Source organism: Pan troglodytes, chromosome 4, assembly GCF_028858775.2.
Source record: "Pan troglodytes isolate AG18354 chromosome 4, NHGRI_mPanTro3-v2.0_pri, whole genome shotgun sequence".
Lineage (NCBI taxonomy): Eukaryota > Metazoa > Chordata > Mammalia > Primates > Hominidae > Pan > Pan troglodytes.
The window spans coordinates 176181491-176201688 of NC_072402.2; the positions used below are offsets into that span (position 1 = coordinate 176181491).

The following is a 20198-nucleotide window of genomic DNA, read 5'->3' on the forward strand; positions in this document are numbered from 1 at the left end:
GATGTTTGGGTTCTCAGGGACACTTGCTCCTCGGCTGGGCACCATAGCCTTTGCTTACTGTCCAGCCTTCAGGGCTCAAGAAGTGGATATAAACCCTTAGGTAACCTGGTAGGGGATCTGTCACACTACACTAAGTTTATGAAACAATTCACATGTCTTGTTTGGGCTGCTGTAACAAAATAACCTCATCATACTAGGTAACTAATAAAATATTTCTCACAGTTCTGGAGGCTGGGAAACCCATTTAAAGTGCTAGCAGGTTTGGTGTCTGGTTATGGCCATCTTGATTCAAAGAAGGTATCTTACCACTGTGCCTTCACATGGCTGAAGGGCAGAACAAGCTCCCTTGGGGCTCTCTGATAAGGGCACTGAGGGCTCCACCCTTCTGATCTGATCACCTCTTCACACATCCCACTTCATAATACCATCACCTTGGAGGTTAGCATTTGGACATAGGGATTTGGGGGAGACAGAGAGACCATAGCAATGTCCTTTTCAAGAGTTTGCCACAGGTGTTAGATTTGTGAAAGTTCTTCTGATGTGTTCATTATAAATTTAAAAAATACATATTTAGGGTGGCCGGGCACGGTGGCTCACGCCTGTAATCCCAGCACTTTGGGAGGCCGTGGCAGGCGGATCACCTGAGGTCAGGAGTTCAAGACCAGCCTGGCCAACATGGAGAAACCCTGTCTCTACTAAAAATACAAAATAGCCGGGTGTGGTGGCAGGTGCCTGTAATCCCAGCTACTCGAGAGGCTGAGGCAGGAGAATTGCTTGAACCTGGGAGGCGGAGGTTGCAGTGAGCCGAGATCGCACCATTGCACTCCAGCCTGGGTGACAGAGACTCCATCTCAAAATAAAAATAATAATAATACATACATACATATTTGTAGCTTTAAACCTGAAATTATTGCCTGTTTTTCTATCTAATACAGTTCAGGGCATATAACTGGTACACCTTCCTAATAAATGACTTCAGAGAAATAAAATCCAAAGCCAAGTTAAGACAGTTGAGTAGAAAATTCACAACTACTAGAACAAAAGACCAGATTTTTCTTTTTCTTTTTTAATGAAATCCATGCACAAGTTTGACATCAGGGTAGGAAAAGGACGAACCCCAGAGACTGAGAGGTAGTTCATAATTCATTTTTCTTTTATTTTGGTCCTTTTCTCTAAAAAGGTACAATTTGATCAATTCATTTGTATGCTATTAAAATGCTATAAAAATATTACCAGTTTGGTGGCCTTCTAATGAGAAATCTAAAGCACACCTCCCCACCCACTCGGATAGCTCTTTCTGATGATCACGTGACATCTAGCATATACGTCTGTAGGAAAAGGGAAAAAGCAAACCCATTTCACAAATGGCTAAAGTCAATGTCTCCAATTGTAAATTCTTCATCTCAGGTTATTTTTTTTTAAGTGTCTGACAGGCACAAACACTTTCCTCATATCTATTATATAGCTGAGGTTTATCCATGGAATTAAATACCTAATGAGGGCTAAATTATTACAGTTTTTTTCACATCCATTACATTTATTACATCTCTCTCAAGGATGTATCCTTCGATGAGCTTTGGTTTAAGGCTTTCACACATACAAATCGACTTTCTAGGAGTCCTCTTCAATGTGAATTTTATAATGATTAGTAAGGGATGACCTATGGTTGAAGAGTTTCCCACATGCATTACACTCATAGGGTTTCTCTCCAGTATGAATTCTCTGATGTGCAATACGTGATGAGCTTTGTCTAAAAGTTTTTCCACATGTATTACATTTAAAGGGTTTTTCTCCTGTATGAATCCTTCGATGCTGAATAAGAGCTGAACTTTGGCCAAAAGATATCCCACATTCCTCACATCGATATGGTTTCTCTCCAGTATGAATTCTCTGGTGATTACTAAGCGATGAGTTACACCTGAATGTTTTCCCACATTCGTTACACTTATAGGGTCTTTCTCCAGTATGCATTCTCTGATGTTGAATGAGAGCGGAACTCTGTCTGAAGGCTTTTCCACATACTTTACATTTACATGGTTTTTCTCCAGTATGAATTCGCTCATGAATAATAAGTGTTGAGTGGGAGCTTAAGGCTTTACCACATTCATTACAATTATAAAACTTCTCTCCAGTATGAATGATTCGGTGTCTATTAAGTCGTGAAATAGAAGTAAAGCCTTTCCCACATTCATTGCATCTATAGGGCTTTTCTCCGGTGTGAATTCTTTCATGTTGAATAAGAGAGGCACTCTGGCTGAAGGCTCTCCCACATTCGCTACATTTAAAAGGCTTCTCTCCAGTGTGAATTCTCTGATGATAACGAAGGGATGAGCTAGACTTAAAGGTGTTGCCACATTCATTACATAAGTAGGACTTCTTTCTGAGATGAATTTTCTGACTTCCAGAAAGGGATGTGCTGTAACTGGATGCCTTCCTACCCGGATTATACTTACAAGGGTTTTCTTCAGCATGAATTTTTTGATGTATAAAAAGGCCTGACCTTCGGCTGAAGGATTTACCACATTCTTTACATCTGTAGGATTTCTCCACAGTATGGGTTCTTAGATGTTTATAAAGGGATGTACTGAGAGTAAAGGCTTTCCCACATTCTTTACATATGTAGGGTTTCTCTCCAGTATGCGTTATTTGATGTTGAATAAGAGCTGAACTTTGGCTAAAGGCTTTTGAACATTCTTTACACTTAAATAGTTTCTCTCCACTATGGTTTTTCTCATGTTTACGAAGGGATGAAGTGTTAATGAAGGTTTTTTCACACAGACTACATTTATAGCGTTTCTCTGCTGTAATTTTTGGTTGATTAAGTAATTGCGAATTCTGTTTGAGGCTGTTTCCTTGTATTTCACATTTCGGTGGTGTTTTTTCTCTGGGAAGTATCTGTTGCCTAATAAGCACTGACTTTGGGCTGAAGTTTTGGCTCAATTCAGTATTTTTATGGCTTCTTTCTACAGTGGGGATTTTTTTGTGGGTGGCTGAAACTATCTGAAAACTTCCCTTTTTATCCTGCTTTTTCTCTAATCTGCCTTCATATATGTAAGGCTTTTCTAATTTCAAATCCCAAGGTACCTTCCTGTTGGATCTTTTCAGTATCAGTCCCTGAAATGAAGAGTCTTGTGTTTGCGTTGACTTTGTGGTTTTATGACTGCTCTTCGATCCTGGAGGGAAAAAAAAAATCAAAAATGTTTCATGTGATATCATAGCATCTGACTACTGAGACTAAAAGTGTAGAAGGAATAAATATTGGTGACATTTAAATAAGACCCTGATATCTGTATGAAAAAAATTGCAAAAAGAAAAAATAGGACAGTTAGTATAATAAAATATAATTGACAGCAATTTAAGTACTAGGGTGAAGAATAAAATAAAGCAAACCCATTTAAAGAGGGTGAGAAAGAGTGACCAGAAGAATTGGCTAATGAAGAACAGAGAAAAGGGTTATAAGGGGATCATGAGTTGAAAGAGGAAGTTTGGGGTTAGGACCCAAAACCCATGATGGAATCCTAATTTTTTTCTGTTTTTTTTTTTTTTTTTTGACATTTATCTTCTTTGTGTAATTTTTTTTGAGACAGTCTCACTCTGTCGCCCAGGCTGGAGTGCAGTGGCGCGATCTCGGCTCACTGCAACCGGTCTCCTGGCTTCAAGCAATTCTTGTGCCTCAGCCTCCTGAGTAGCTGGGATTACAGGCACCTACCATCATGCCTGGCTAATTTTTGTATTTTTAGTAGAGACAGGGTTTCACCATGTTGGCCAGGCTGGCCTTGAACTCCTGACCTCAAGTGATCTACCCACCTCGGCCTCCCAAAGTGCTTGGATTACAGGCATGAGCCACCGTGCTCAACCTTTATGTAATTATTCTTAATCTGGAAAGTCCCTCCACCCCATGTCAAATTCCCTTATATCCTTCAGATTCAGTTCAAAAATGGACTCTCTCAATCCTTTGACTCTGAGGAGCCACAGTCCATTCTCCTTACTATAGCACTTACCAGAGTATTAAACATATGTATTACTGACCTTTATAATATATGCACATATATATAGTATATTATAGTTCTATATCTATGTCTGTATGTATCTCACTTTCCTTTTCTGACGTAACTGTTCTTCACAAGCAGATCAGAATGCCCTATTTTCCTATAGATCCTCTTGACAGCACTCCAATTATATACAAAAGTTGTATGTTTTGTTAATCTGCCTTAATTACTTATACATTCCTAACTGGAACAATGTCAAATATTCTTACGTATTTCATATATATACAAATATGCACATGTGTTATACATACATACACATACACATTTCAGACCCTTGTAGAAGTTGCCTCCTAGGCCAGTACATGGGTGATTAGAGAGGTTTCAGGGCCAGTTCAAACAGGAGGGCCCTGTTATTGAATTAATCGACAAGAGGTGCCACAAGACAGGCCTAGAGCCAAGAGGTGCAAGATAGGAAGGCAGCCTACTCATGCATCAAGCAAGAGAGGCTACATGGGATGGCTGAAAAGAGTCAAAGATCAACAATAAGACAGGCATGGATATGTAAGATAAAGCATGGTTAACATGGAAAAGTAAAGAACAGAATTGAAGAAATATTAAAATTGGATAAGAACACAATTCAATAGATAGTAAATTCTCTCAGGGGAACGGTTATGCACATAGTCTTGGCATCTTCTCCTGGGGTAGAGGTAACTGTTTAAAGGGACCATTTGTGTCTCACTGTATTTGCGATTCCTGTATGACAGTCACTTTCACACGTCTACAAATTACTTCTGCTTAATAAACACAATACATCTTGCTTTTCCCTTATTAGTGTTCACTTACTAGTTCCCTTCATGGATAACTCTTCTTCCATTCCTTCTTTAAATAATGGTATTCCCTAGGGTTTTGGGTTTTTTTTTTTCACTCCACACACCCTCCCTGACTAACTTCACATGCCCTATATCTTTATACTATTTATTGTAAGGGAAAGCAGAGTTTCTTAACTTTATGCTTAACACCTTCCTAGTTCCTTCTCCGTTTCAGTCTTGCTAAATTAAGTGATCAAATTTTAATACATTATTTAGGCCAAATATATGGAGGGGGCAGTGGCAAAAATGAAGTGCTTTTTCCCTGTGAATATCGGTCGTTGTTTCTAGGCTTAATATATGTGCTGGGAAGAAGGCAGCAGCAAGATTCTGCAACTTGGATTCTAGCTTGTAAGGCAATAATACAGAACCTGCCTTAGGCCTAGTGTAAAGAAAGGTCCCTCACCTTTGCTACAGCCCTGAGCACGGGGATCAGGTACTTAAGTGGTATTTTGTTTGCCATGCATTACTATCTCTACCATAATCTCCTAACTAGTCTTGCCCTCTGCCAATTCAGTCTCCACACTGCAGCCAGAATAATCTCTGTGGTTTTTTTTTTTTTTTTTTTTTGAGATGGAGTCTCACTGTGTCACCCAGGCTGGAGTACGGTGGCGCGACCTCGGCTCACTGCAACCTCCCCCTCCCAGGTTCAAGTGATTCTCCTGCCTCAGCCTCCTAAGTAGCTGGGATTACAGGTGTGCGCCACCACACCTGGCTAATTTTTGTATTTTTAGTAGAGACAGGGTTTCACCATGTTGGTCAGGCTGGTCTCGAACTCCTGATCTCATGTTCCGCCCACCTCAGCCTCCCCAAAGTGCTGGGATTATAGGTGTGAGCCATCATGCCCGGCCAATCTTTCTAAGATCAATATTTTACTATGTGGCAAACTTCCTTAAGGTCCTCCAATAGATTTTCAATGATTCACACCTGAAGTCTCTTAAGTCTTGAAGACTCTTAGGCGTCCTTAACTTGGTGAATCGAGTACTATCTGATCTGACCTTTATCCACCTGTCCTCACCCCTCTTCCCTGGCTTCTTGCCAGGTATGCTGAACTACATGCAGCTTCAGGAGCACTCCATGACTTGACTTGTTTATCTTTACATACGCTGGCAGCATCCTTTCCATTCACAAGTACTCATTAAGTGCCTACTATGGGCCAGGTAATGTTCTGGGGAATGCAGAGAATGTATTCAATAAGACAGGGTTCCAGCCTTTAAGGAGCTTATACTTTGGAGTGTGCGCATGTACTGGGGAAGGAGGGGGATGAAGGGACAAATAACAAGTACATAATAAAAGTCATGTGGATATCTGAAGAAAGTGCTCAAGAGCTCCCTGGGCAAAGGAACCAACACACACAAAAGTGAGGCTGACTTAGGAACAGCAGAGAGACTGGCCAGAGTAGAGCGAGAAGAGGGAAAATGGTGAAATGATAAAATAAGCCTGGAACGGGGCCGGGCGTGGTGCCTCACAGCTGCAATCCCAGCACTTTGGGAGGCCGAGGTGGGTGCATCACCTGAGATCAGGAATTCAAGGCCAGTCTGGCCAACACGGTGAAACCTGTTCTCTACTAAAAATACAAAAATCAGCCGGGTGTGGTGGCACACGCCCATAATCCCAGGTACTCAGGAGGCTGAGGCAGAGAAATGCTTGAACCCGCGAGGCAGAGGCTGCAGTGAGCCCAGATCACATGACTGCACACCAGCCTGGGCGACAGAGTGAGACTCCATCTCAAAAAAAAAAAAAAAAGTAAACAAAAAATAAAAAACAAAAGAGTGGAGCAGGAGGTGGGGGACAAATCCTCTAAGGCCCAGGTCATCCTAAGGACTGGAATTTAAGCCTATGGGAAGCCACTGGGGAATTATGTGTTCATTTGAGTTGGCTGCTGCGTGGACCGACTACGCTGGGGCACCAGTGGAAGCAGGGAGGGGAGAGGCTACTGAAGAAGCTACTGCAGCTCTTCAGGTGAGAAAGGGCTGGAGGTACAGATGACTACGCCGGCTGTACAGTGAAGGAAGAGCTAGTGGGACCAAGAATAACAAGACTCAGGACTCCCAGGAAGCTGAGAGGGAAACAGGAAAGTTAGGGATCATGCCTAGGTTTCTAGCCAGAATTCTGAGAGCTGCCACCAACCACCGAGAAGGGAAAGACCAGGAAAGGGGCAAGGCTAGAAGGGGAAGACCAGGAAAGGGGCAAGGCTAGAAGGGGAAGACCAGGAAAGGGGCAAGGCTGAGAGGCATTCTGTTTCTGGTATGTTTGTGATGGCTGAGATGCCTTAATAGAGTTGCAGGAAGATATTGAAATACTAGATTATATTTATTATTCTGGAGATCTGGGGGAGGTCAGAGCTACAGACAGGCATTTGGGGGTCAGCAGCATGTGGGTTTGATTTAAAGCTGAAGAACTGAATCACTTAGACACTGAAATATTAAGAGGTTAAGAAGAATAACATCAGGAGAGTACAGTGTTCCAGAAGCCAAGGGAAGAAGTACTTCAGGGAGGAGTGAATAACTGTGGCAAATAATTTGAGGACTAAAAACTTAATCCTGATTGTGGCAAGACGGAGGTTGTTTGGGATTTAATAACAGAGCTATCAGTGGAATTATAAGGAAGAAAGCCCAGCTGGAGTGCATGGAGGAAACAATGGGAGGTGAGAAAATAGAAGCATCAAGAGCAGAAACCCTTTTCAACAGTTTCTAAAGGAGAGTAAGCAAATGGGACATGGGGAGCTTTTATTTTTTAATGGATATGATTACGACTCGAAAGTCCATTATCAATTCTGGAAAACTCATCCCAACTCTAAAGTGCCAATATTTTAGTCCTGAAATCATGTTTTTCACTGAAGCAGACATGAGTTTTGGATTGTGGATATCCTGACTCTTCCTTATGATCTGTTTAGAACTTTCTAGAGGCCTACAAATAGGTCTCCTGAGTTGCAGTTCAACCTTTGCTTCCTCCTAGAATCCAGCCCAGTCCTCAGCTACCTGTTAAACAAGGTGAAGACCTAGGTCAGAAGTTGAGAAGCCAGAATGATCTTGCTGATGGCCACTGCCCTGACCACTTCCGGTTATCAGGTCTAGACTTTTCCACCTGGACTCTCACTACACCCGGAGAGTGCTTCTTCAACCCTCTCTCCCTGGACGATTTCATTTACTCCCACACCTCTTATGTGTACGACTATCCTGAAAAATACTTTACAGAGGTCTTTCCAACTGCCGGCTAGAATTCCCACTTGTGTATCTTTCTTTTTAAATTCAGCCTGTCCAAATCTGAACCCAGAGCATTCCTTTTCAAACCTTTTTAAATATGTTTTCCAGTTCAAAATGACACCATCATCTCTTCAGTTACTTTACCGTAAATTCTTAGTTTTATCTTAGAATTTTCTCTTCCCTAGGCAGTCATCAAAATCTTCATTTTTTTGTTTTTTGAGAGACAGGGTCTTGCTCTGTTGCCCAGGCTGAAATGCAGTGGTGCCATCATAGCTCACTGCAGCCTCAAACTCCAGGGCTCAAGCGATTCTCCCACCTCAGCCTCCTGAGCAGCAGGAACTACAGGTGCACACTGCCCAGCTTGGCTAGTATTTTTATCTTACGTAGAGACAGGGTTTCATTGTGTTGCCCAGGCTGCACATTCTCTTAAATCTCATCACTAAAATGTCTCTAACAAGCCGTCGTGAATATGTCTAAATTCAGGATCTCCTCACTGTAGAGTGACTTGCTCCTGATCTTAAGTTATTCCTTTGACCTGTTTCTTGCCTTTCCAGTATTATTTCCCACTGGATTTACCCCTCTTAATACACAGAATTGCTCATGTTATTTCAAAAAGCATTGGTCACGCCTTACTTTATTAATTTATCAAATATTTTAAAAGTACCCACTATGTATTAGGCTCTATCCTAGGCATCGGTGATCCACAGTTCCCTACGGATCCAGTAATTAAAAGGAACAGTTGATTTCTTCAGGGAGTTTATAGTCAGACATTAGAAATGAAGACATCAATAGGTAATCACAATACAATGTGACAATTTCTACAATAGAAACATAAGCTAGAAATGGACGTGAACACGAGCTTAGAATCATATCCAACTGTCCTTAGATAGTGAGGGTGCAGGTAGAAAAGGGGTGCAGCAGGACGTTGCTGGAGTGTTTTGTAAGAACTGACATATAAGATAGGATGTGAAAGGAATCGCCATAGGCTAGATGAAGGGGTAGCACAAGGGCTGAAGGCAGCACCCAAGTCTTTGAATGCAAGTCAGTTTTCCAGACTTATTTGCTGAAGTATCCACCCCCACCTTATCCTATAGCTAGCCAGAGTAAAAGCTCCACCTATAAAAATGTCACTTGCATTTGCAGTCTCACAAGGTTTTCTAGAGTCAGAGAACTCAAGAAGCAATCTGCTGGGAACTGCACATAAACCATGATGGGGGTAGTACTGCCTATTTGTAAACATCCTCCATCATCTTTGTGCTGGTGGAAAAGAGAAAAGCTGTTTTAGAAATGTTGTTGTGGTAACTCTTATTTTTAAAGCTTTTAACATAGAAATTTTCAGCATATGTAAAAGTAGTGTGAATTGTACAGTGAATCTCCAGCCAGTTTCAATAACCAGCAACACTATTCTATTGACAACCTTGTTATGGGCTGAACTGCATCATTCAAAAGAGAGACGTAGAAGTCCTAACTTCCAGGACCTCAGAACGTGACCTTACTTTAAAATATGGTCTTTGCACGTTCAATCAAATTAAGATGAAGTCATTGGGGTGAGTCCTAATCCAACGTGACTGCTGTCCCCGTAAACTGGGGAAATTTGGACACAGGCATCCAGAAGGAAAGATGATGTGAAGACACCGGGTGAACACAGTGTGAAGACGGAGGTACAGATAGGACTGATGCAGCTGCAGGCCACGGAGATCTCCAAGTTGGCCATCGCTACAAGCTAGCAAAAGGCAAGGAAGAATTCTACGCAGAGTCTCAGAGGGAGCGGGGCCCTGCGAATATCTTGATTTTGACCTTCAGAACTGTGAGACAGTAAATCTCTACTGTTTTAAGCCACGAAGCTTGTGGTCCTTCAGTATGGAGCCCTAGCAAACTAACACAAACCCTTTCATCTCGTCCACTAGGTTATGCTAGAGCACATCCCAGACAGCAAAATCATTTCATCTGCAAAAACATCAAAACCACTCTTAGCACATCCATCAAAATTAACACTACTGCTTGCAGTTACTTTTGCCCCTAGAATACCTACCACTAATAAGTCAAACTGCTGCAATGTAAAGGCAATTCAAATAATTCTTTTTGTGGCTAAGCCACCAACCTGGAACACAATTAGGGTTGTTTCATTCTGCTTTCAATATGTAGGGGGTACTTTCTCATTTTTGTTTAATTTTGTCTTATAATTTTATAAACCATTTTTATAGTTCTGAAGTCAAAATTTTGAGACCTCAAAAAGTCATAGATTCTACCCTGTTCCATGCTTTTTCTTCCTTCACCTTAGAGATAATCATTTTTATTGATCTCCTTTTTTTTCTTTTGCTTTTATCTTTCTAAAAAAAATAATTGCACTGCTTAATGACTGGGATACGTTCTGAGATACGCGTTGTTGGCGATGTTGTGCAGTCATCAGAGTGTGTTACACAAATCTAGATGGTATAGGCTACTACACACCTAGGCTATACCCCTATAGGGCATGTTACCTAGCTGAATACTGTAGGCTACTGTAACACAATTGTAAGTATTTGTGCATCTCAACATGTTAAAACATAGAAAAGGGACAGGAAAAAAGCAGTGTTATCATCTAAGGGAGCATCATCATATATGTAGGCTATCACTGACTGAAACATTATGCACTCCATGACAGTGTAAGTAAATACACACACACTTTTCTTGGTATTCCCACCCACCTTTCTTAGATAACGGTACTAACTGTGCTGTTCTGCACTTACTCTCACACTCTGGAGATCACTGCATAGTGGAAGTTACAGAGGTCCTCCTCATTCCACTTTACAGCTGTGTGGACGTACCACAGTTATCATCCTTGGAGTGCCTTAGCTTTAGTTCTAGGCCCCCAGTTCTTCTCACTCTGCATCTTTCCACAGGCAACTTCAATCGTAGACTCATCCTCTAAGCAAGATGTCTCCCATACTCGACTCCCCCTTACAGACAACCTACTCAAAATAGCAGCTCAGATGCCTCAAAGTCAACACACCTAAAACCACACCCACGATTCTTCCCTCCGACCTGGTCAACCCCTTGTCTCTGTAAATGGTACCACCTCTGAATCAAAACCTTAAGAGTTATCCTTAATAATTCTCCCTCCCTCAGCCCCCTCATCTAATCAATTACCAAGACCTGTTTATTCTGCCATCTAAATCTGCCTCACATTCGTCTACTTTTCCCCATCTACTGCTACCATTCCATCATGAGCCTTGCCTCCAATGTCACCACCTGCCTCTCCTGATTTTCCTTACAGTACGCTTTTACCTGTCTTCCCTATGGGTTCATTTCTCTCTGCCTGGCTTCCTGAAATGCTGGAGTTCCTGAAGATTCAGTCTTAGGCTCTTTCTTACTCCTACTGTAATGTGAACACTCTCCCTAGGCCAACTCACCCTCTCCCATTATTTCAATCACCCTATATTGATCAGGTTCTCCCAAATTTACATTTCAAGCTCAGTCTACACTTTGAGGTACTGTACTCCGAAATCAACACTACTTGTCATCGCCACTGGGATAACTAGGTCAACCAAAAACAACTCAATTCATCTAAAACCAAATTTACGTCATCTCCAAATCTGATCTCCTTCTAGTGTTCCTATCTCACTGAATGACATCACCAACCGTCACAGAACAAACCAGAAACCAAGCAAGCATCCCTGACAACCCCATCTCCCTTTTGTTTGCTTTTATTTTCTTTGTTACCCCATCTCCTCTATCTTCCATGTCTAACAGTCCTGCTGGCTGTATCTCCTGGACATCTCTGGGACTGGTTCACTTCTTTCTGTCTCCAACACCACTAACCTAGTCCAAGTCACTCGTGCATTCATTATATAACTGGACGCCTACCCTGGCCAGGGACTGTTTTAGGTTCTTGGAAAACAGGAGTGAATGAAACAGGCAACCCCTCCCACAGCAGCTTACAGTGCAGAGGCAGAGACAGATCATGAAGAAACAAGTCTATTACACAGCGCTAAGCACGAGGAGGGAAAATAAAGCACGCTGAGGAGATGGCGTGGGGGCTGCAGGGCTGCGTGTCAGATGATCTGTGCCTGTGTGAGCCGAAGCCAGTGCAGCACAAGGAAGTGAGTGAGCCACATGGACGCATGACCGCCACGAAGAACAGTCCCAGACAGAAAAAAGCAGGGCAGAGGCCCTGAGTGGGGGCCTGCTTGGCCCCCGTGACAAACCGCAGGGCGGCCAAGGGTGATCAGAGGCCTTGAATGAAGGGCAGAGTGGAAGGAGCTGAGGGTGAAGAGGTAGCCAGGGCCAGACCACGTAGTGTATTTCTCCCAAAGGAGAGTTAAAAAGATAAACAAGTGTGGTTCCCATATCAAAAAATCTCAACTTTCTTCAGGGAGGAGAAAGCTCTCCCCAGCACAGGGGCTGTGGGGACCGAGGCTGCCTGCCCTGCAGCTCCTTGCTGGGCCCATGGCATAAGGGGCCATCACTGAGCCCTCTGGACCTGACAAGCCCTGCACTGTGGCCGTCAGGTTCTCCACATGGGCTGGCGGCTGCACAAAGCAGCCTAGGCCTGCCCTGGGCTACTTACGGCTCCTCAGAACCTGTGCCTGGCTCTCAAGCACCAACCAAACCCTGTGACAGGGCCCGTGGCTCTCTCTCGGGTGCTCCACCTTCTCCTCGCTGGCTTTGCTTCTCTGGACCTTCATGAACACCTTTCTTTAGGCCTGAGCAATTCTTCAGTCCTTTGATCCCAGGCCCTTCCACAGGGAAGCCTTTGCTGACGCCACCTGCCTGCTCTGCACTCTCACAGCACCGAGTGTCTTTCCCACGTGGTCCTCACTGGAATGTGTCCTTCTGTGCCTTGTGTGCAATGAGTGTGTTCACCTTGTCCCCCACTAGATCGTGCACTCCAGAAGCAGGAGACCCGCGTCCCTTTCTGCCCAATGCTATACAAAGCTGTGGGCGAGGGTTCAACCTCGATCCCCCAGAGCCAGAGCCCCCCCAGTTCAACCGCCCTCAGTCCCCCACTGCCACGATGGCCCCTCCCCGTTTCTCTCCTCTGATTACTTCTCGGGCTCTGTCAGATTCCTCCTGCTTAAGCACCTCGCAAATGCTGTTTCCTGAAATTCGGGCCTCCACTCGGCCCCCTCACCTGGCCAGCTCCAAGCTTCTAATGCCCGTCATGCTGATGGGCTCCCTGACCTCCCTTGAGTCTCGGCCCTGTCACTTACACACCTGCCCACCAGGGTTCCCCACCTGACTACTTCACTCACATCTCAAGTGAAATCCATCCCACACCCAACTGCTCCTGTACCCTGATCACGTGGGCGCCGCCTCCTCCCTCACGAACTCACGGCTAGTGCCTTCATCCAGGCCCTTCCACCTCCTGCCTCCCTCCATGACTGCAATCACTCTGCAAGGCTTCCCGCCTTTTTTTTTTTTTCAAGACAGAGTATCACTCGTCGCCAAGGCTGGAGTGAAGTGGCGCAATCTCGGCTCACTGCAACCTCCGCCTCCCGAGTTCAAGTGTTTCTCCTGTCTCGGCCTCCGGAGTAGCTGGGATTACAGGCCTGCCCCACCACGCTTGGCTAATTTTTGTATTTTTAGTAGAGGCAGGGTTTTGCCATGTTGCCCAGGCTGGTCTCAAACTCCTGACCTCAGGTGATCCGCCCGCCTCGGCCTCTGAAAGTGCTAGGATGACAGGCGTGAGCCACTGTGCCCAGCGTTCTGCCTCACTTTCAAACACGATGCTTCCAAAGTGACCATTCTTGTGAATTCAAATCACATAAGAATGTCACAAATATATTCTCTTTGTGAAACATTAAAATACTACATCTAAGTAATGCCCCCTTCCATGGACCCATTCTCAATCCCATTCCAAGTGTAACTAATGTCACCAGGTAAGGTGTGTCCTCCTAACCTTTCTCTCTGCTTACGTGCACATTACACATACACATAGTTTTCATTAGACATAAATGGTGGTGTCCTAACAATGCTCTGTAACTTTTTGGGAGCTCTGTCCACGTCCCTGGACTCTTGTTTTCAGGGTGGTGATGCTCACCAGAGTAAGGACACGCCACAGGTCCCTTAGCTATTCTTACACGGATGGAGATTCAGCTGTTTCTGATTCACACCAACTTTTCTAAGATACCAAGGACCATATGATTCCTGCCCAAATCCTTCCATTATTTCCAGTGCTCCATGGGACAGTTTCCACCTCTTACAACTGTGCCCAAGCACTTACTACGCAGCCCTTCCCTAGCTTTCTAGGCTATTTCCTTCCTCACCTCCTCCTTTCCCAAATACACCCTGAGCTTCAGCCAGAGTGATTATTTGAAGTTCCTTAAATAGACTATGTTTGCTGAATGAATACATGAAAATACAGCCCTATTCTAAAACAACAGGAAAGAGTAAGAGATTCTGAGAGATTCATGGGGAAGTGAATCCTGCCTAAGAGCCTGGGCTTCCGCTTCCCCATCACTTCTTGAGGCCTGAGAATTCTCAAGGGAGTTTCCCAACCAACGTTCCTACCTCCTCTCATTAACCAGACCATTGTCTGCGGCCATTCACGAGCACCTCGGGCCACCCACTTACCTAGAGAGGAGACGCCAGAACTGTCTTTCTCCACCTCCCAGGGATCTTCTCCTTGCTGCAACAGGGAGATCACTTTTGGTTTGGTAAATGGGAGCCCTGCACATAAACAAAAAACCACAACCAAACAAATCAGACTTGGTTTTGTATTGATACAGTTATCCCAAATTTAAACACAGAACTCACAGGATGGTACAAAGAGCTTCTGTGTAGGGCTTCAGTTGTGCCCCTGGGAGGTAAGGGGGTAAGGCGGTAGGGTGAGGAAAAGACAAGTGACTTGTAGGACACGACTCTGGGACAATTAATTATAGGTTAGGAAAATATGATCAACATGCAGTATTGGTAATAGGATACCACTAGCTTTCTATAGAAGAGGAAATGTTAAGATATACAGACTGATTAGAATTTCTAAGTAGGTTATCTATGAAAAGGATTATGTACCAGGTAGGTTGTCTAAAACGAGAAAACACTATCTGACTCCGCTTTTTTTTTCTGAGGAGGAGTCTCGCTCTATTGCCAGGCTGGAGTGCAGTGGCGCAATCTTGGCTCACTGCAACCTCCGCCTCCCGGGTTCTAGTGATTTTCCTGCCTCAGTCTCCCAAGTAGCGGGGACTACAGGAACATGCCACCACGCCTAAGTTTTGTATTTTCAGTAGAGACAGGGTTTCACCATGTTGGCCAGGATGGTCTTGATCTTCTGGCCTTGTGATCTGCCCGCCTCGGCCTCCCAAAGTGCTGGGATTACAGGTGTGAGCCACCGCGCCCGGCCTATGTGACTCCCTTTTAAGGATGGCAGTGATCGGCAAACTATGGGTCGTGGGCCAAATTCAGACCACTGCCTGTTTATGTACGGCCCCGTGCAAAGCATGGTGGGAAAAAAAGAGAAATATGTTACGGAGACCATCACGCAGCCCACAAAGCCTAAAATCTTTACTACGTGGCTTTTTTTTTTTTGAGACAGAGTCTCGCTTTGTCGCCCAGGCTGGAGTGCAGTGGCGGGAACTTGGCTCACTGCAAGCTCCTCGCCATTCTCCTGCCTCAGCCTCCAAAGTAGCGGGGACTACAGGCGCCCGGCATCACACCCAGCTAATTTTTTTTGTGTTTTTTAGTAGAGACAGGCTTTCACCACGTTAGCCAGGATGGTCTCTATCTCTTGACCTCATGATCTGCCCGCCTTGGCCTCCCAAAGTGCTGGGATTACAGGTGTGAGCCACCATGCCCAGCCTACATGGCTTTTTATAGTAAAAGTTTGCTAATCCCTGGAAAAGACAAGTGGGAAAGGCAGGTGGTAGGCCTAGAGGCTGAATGAAGGCCCCTGTTGGGAGACAAGCAAACTACAGAATCGTTGGGAAATGATGCGTGAATCATGGACAAACTTGGAGTGTGCGATTACACAGAGAGAGAGGAATGATTATCAATACCACCTCTTCCATTCCCAGACACAGGGCAATTTCATGCCTATAAGGGGGAATATGTTTTTAATGTTTATTTATAAAGATCTGATTTGTACAATCCTCACACACTCAGCTCAAATTTTTCAGTGACCAACCGCTTTTATTCAGGGAAGGAGGTGCTGAGATATCCCGATTTTTGAATTCTGTTTCTAGAGGGGAAATTTCCTTACCCAGTGAGACCAGGTTCCTATAGTTCTCCAGCATCACATCCCGGTACAAGTTTCTCTGAGAAGGAGCCAGCTTTCTCCACTCATCTCGGGTAAACAGCACAGCCACATCCTCAAACGTCAGTGACACCTGTAAGGACAAGTCGTTCCAGCTCACCCAGGACCACCCTCACAGAGTGGAGGGGGCGGCAGTGGGAAAGACACGCTACCCGTGAAACACTTCTCATACTATTTAAGCTTCTGAAGGTTCCAGATCATTCGTTTAATGAATAATTGGCCAGTAACAAATATATACTGAGCAGCACACAGTGAGATTCAGGCCTTGTGCAGCCACTGTAAGAGATGGGTAGAGGGATTACAGCCATTAGTGGGAGTGTTAATTAGAAAACTCTTTCTGATGGCGATTTGATAATACATATTAGAACCCTTAAAGTATACTCTTTAAAGTACCGATTACTCTATTTGTACGATAATGAACAGTGCACAAAAGTACACACAAACATATTCATGGTGTTTTTAAGAGCAAAAAACCAGGAACAATCTAAATACTTAATGATGGAGGTTAGGTTAAGCAACTGAAGGTACTCTCTATGTGCTTACTCAAGCTTAAGGATAGTAATGACGAAAAGTAAAATAGCTATAATTTATTGAAGGCTTTCTATGGGCCAAGTATTGCTCTTAGAGCTTTATGTTAATTTGCAGTGTATAATCTTTATTTAACATTCACAACAATCCTATCAAGACGATACCATTATTGTTACCACTTTACACAAGAGAAAACAAAGTCACAGACAAGATAAGATATTTGTCCAGGTCACACAGTCACTGACCAGCTGTGTGACTGGTACACATTTTTTTTTTCTTTGAGACGGAGTTTGGCTCTTGTTGCCTAGGCTGGAGTGCAATGGCATGATCTCGGCTTACTGTAAGCTCCACCTTCTGGGTTCCAATGATTCTGTCGCCTCGGCCTCCTGAGTAGGTGGGATTACAGGTGCTAGACACCATGCCTGGCTAATTTTTGTATTTTTAGTAGAGACAGGGTTCCACCATGCTGGTCTCAAACTCCTAACCTCAGGTGATCTGCCTGCCTCGACCTCCCAAAGTGCTGGGATTACAGGTGTGAGCCACTGTGGCCGGCTGACTTCTACAAATTTTGTATCCTCTCTGTGACTTTGTTTTTTCTTGTGTAATTCAAATCCAGCAGATGTCTCACTGAGCCTGCATTCTTAACTACTCTGTAAAACTGCCTTTTAATGCCTGCCCCTTAGGGTTCAGAAATAAATGTGATAATCTACACAATGAAGATGGATAGCGATGATGGCTGCACAGCAATGTGAAAGTACCTAAAATACCACTGAATTATACACTTAAAAAGTTAAAACGGTAAATTTTATGTTATATATATTTTGCCACAATAAAAAAAGGTTAAAATGGTAACATACATGGTAACATGCATACACACACACACACACACACACACACAAATAAATGTGTACAGAAAATGATTTATTCGGGCTGGGTGCAGTGGTGCACGTCTGTAATCCCAGCACTTTGGGAGGCTGAGGCGGGTGGATCACCTGAGGTCAGGAGTTTGAGACCAGCCTGGCCAACGTGGTGAAACCCCATCTCTAATAAAAGCACAAAAAAAAAACTTAGCCGGGCGTGATGGCGGGCGCCTGTAATCCCAGCTACTCGGGAGGCTGAGGCAGGAGAATTGCTTCAACCCGGGAGGCAGAGGTTGCAGCGAGCCGAGATCCCGCCACTGCCTGGGCGACAAAGCGAGACTCAAAAAAAAAAAAAAAAAAAAAAAAAAGAGAACCACTAGACACGGACGGGGAGGGTGGGTGGTCCTCCCTACAGAATCCACCACTCCTGAGGGCGGACCAGCTCCTCCAAGAGAAAAGGACTTGGGCTCCATCCTGGCTGAAGATGGTCCCGGGTGAAGAACTCCAGTTAGTGGGGAAAATCCATCCACCGGGATCTGGGAGGGCAATGAGCTCACCTGGGGCCTCGCTTCCCGCTGCCCAGCAGCCATGTCCTCTTTCTGGCTCTCCCGGGAGGACGGCGCAGTCTCCAGAAGGCAGATCTGAGAAGAAAAAGGGAGCCGGGAAGAACCCCTTCTGCTTTCCAGCCCTGGAATCCGCAGCTCTAAAACCCCGACTCCCGCTGAGAAGGACCCCGCGCGCCCTCACAGGGATTCGGGAGGAGCCAGGAGCCCGCGGACCAGAGCAGCGCTGGGCCGCCCGGCCAGGCCCAGGCCTCACAGGCTTGGGGCTTACGGAGGGGACGCTGGACCCGCAGTGGCAGCAGCGACCCGCTGAGCCCACCAGGGCCGGGGCTCGCCCCACGCCGCTGAGTTCCTCGGCGCCAGCTGGCACTGCCAGCACCCACTGCACCGCTCAGGAAACTGAGGCAGCGCCGGGGCACCTGCCCCGTTCACGCCCCTGCGAGGCGGGCCGGGACTCCCACCACGACGGCCCCGGGACGACTTCCCTCCGCCTCAAGCCTTTCCCAGCCGGTTCCTCTCTCTCCCGCCAACGAATCATCTCCCGACTCCACGGAAAACGGCTTTTTTTTTTTTTTTTTTTTTTTGAGGCGGAGTCTCGCTCTGTTGCCCAGACTGGAGTGCAGTAGCGCAGTGGCGTGATCTCGGCTCACTGCAAGCTCTGCCTCCCGGGTTCAAGCCATTCTCCTGCCTCAGCCTCCCGAGTAGCTGGGACTACAGGCGCCCGGCTAATTTTTGTATTTTTAGTAGAGACGAGGTTTCACCGTGTTGCCCAGGCTGGTCTCGAACTCCTGATCTCAGGTGATCTGCCCGCCTTGGCATCCCAAAAATCTAGGATTACGGGCGTGAGCCACCACGCCCAACCCCATGTATCCCATTTCTAACACGATGCTTCTTTTTTTTTTTTTTTTTGAGACGGAGTCTCGCTCTGTCGCTCAGGCTGGAGTGCAGGGCTTGATCTCGACTCACTGCAAGCTCCACCTCCTGGGTTCACGCCATTCTCCTGCCTCGGCCTCACAAGTAGCTGGGACTACAGGCGCCCGCCACCACGCCCAGCTAATTTTTTTTTTGTATTTTTAGTAGAGACGGGGTTTCACCGTGTTAATCAGGATGGTCTCGATCTCCTGACCTCGTGATCCACCCGCCTCGGCCTCCCAAAGTGCTGGCATTACAGGCGTGAGCCATCGCACCCGGCCAAACACCAGCTTTGAAGAGGAAAGCGCTGGGTGTCCCGAGGCGGCAGGGGTGGCCGTCCTGGGGACGGACTCGAAAACCGGGTCCCGGTGCCCCGAGTCCGCGAGGCCCACATGGAGTGGGCAGGGCGGGCCCGGGAGGAAACGCCAGGCCCGGCGTCCACGGCGAGCCGGACGCGGGTGCACCAGCAACGGCGAGGGAGCGCCGCGCGGGGGGGCGAGAGTCCAGATCCCGGCGCGGGGGCCGGTGACAGACGCGGGGGTGCCCGCCAGCGCCCACAAAGGCTTTCGGAGCCTCGCAGCCGCAGGCAGTCCCCGTGCCGGGCGCCGCCTCCTACCGGCTTGGCCTGCCTCCGACGCTCACCTCCCTAAGCTCGAGCGTCCCGGGCCGCGCCTCCCCAGCCCCGAGGCTCCGGAACCGCCGGCCGGGATGCAGCCTCGCGACCCGGCTCCGCCCCGACGGCGTCTGGGCGACCTCAGGCCCGGCGCCGCTCACCCCTCGGCGCGCCGGGGACCAGGAGGGGCGGGGCAGCCGCTGAGGCCGCTGGGAAATGGAGTCCACGGGAGGACACCTGCATTCGGGGAAGTGTAGTTCCATGCGTTTGAGGCGGGGTCCCGGCTGAGCTGTTACGCGCCCACATGCCACAAGAGGGCCCCTGTGAGCTGGAGGGCCCCAGGTTCCTGGTTATAGGGAAGATAAGGGGAGGTTCGCTGAGGGCAGTAACTTGCAACTCTGTGTCTGTGTGAATTTCGGGAGGGAGGGCGT

At 46.2% G+C, this 20198-nt stretch overlaps 1 protein-coding gene across 7 annotated transcripts; it reads right to left on the reverse strand.

The window, feature by feature from the left end:
• Positions 1–1130: 1130 nt before the first annotated feature.
• On the reverse strand, positions 1131–19952 carry ZNF354A (zinc finger protein 354A). Of its 7 annotated transcripts, none has more exons than XM_063810970.1 (6): positions 19797–19900; positions 18237–18320; positions 16464–16567; positions 16238–16364; positions 14617–14712; positions 1131–3173 (listed from the first exon to the last, which is right to left on the reverse strand). In XM_063810970.1, the coding sequence occupies exons 4-6, from the start codon at positions 16269–16271 to the stop codon at positions 1612–1614; spliced, it is 1692 nt and encodes a 563-aa protein (XP_063667040.1). In that variant the 5' UTR covers positions 16272–16364; positions 16464–16567; positions 18237–18320; positions 19797–19900; the 3' UTR covers positions 1131–1611. The 7 variants fall into 7 exon arrangements, with proteins under 7 accessions (XP_063667040.1, XP_063667042.1, XP_063667041.1 ...); XM_063810972.1 differs by lacking the exon at positions 19797–19900 and adding an exon at positions 19337–19651; XM_063810971.1 differs by lacking the exon at positions 19797–19900 and adding an exon at positions 19369–19628.
• Positions 19953–20198: the final 246 nt, after the last annotated feature.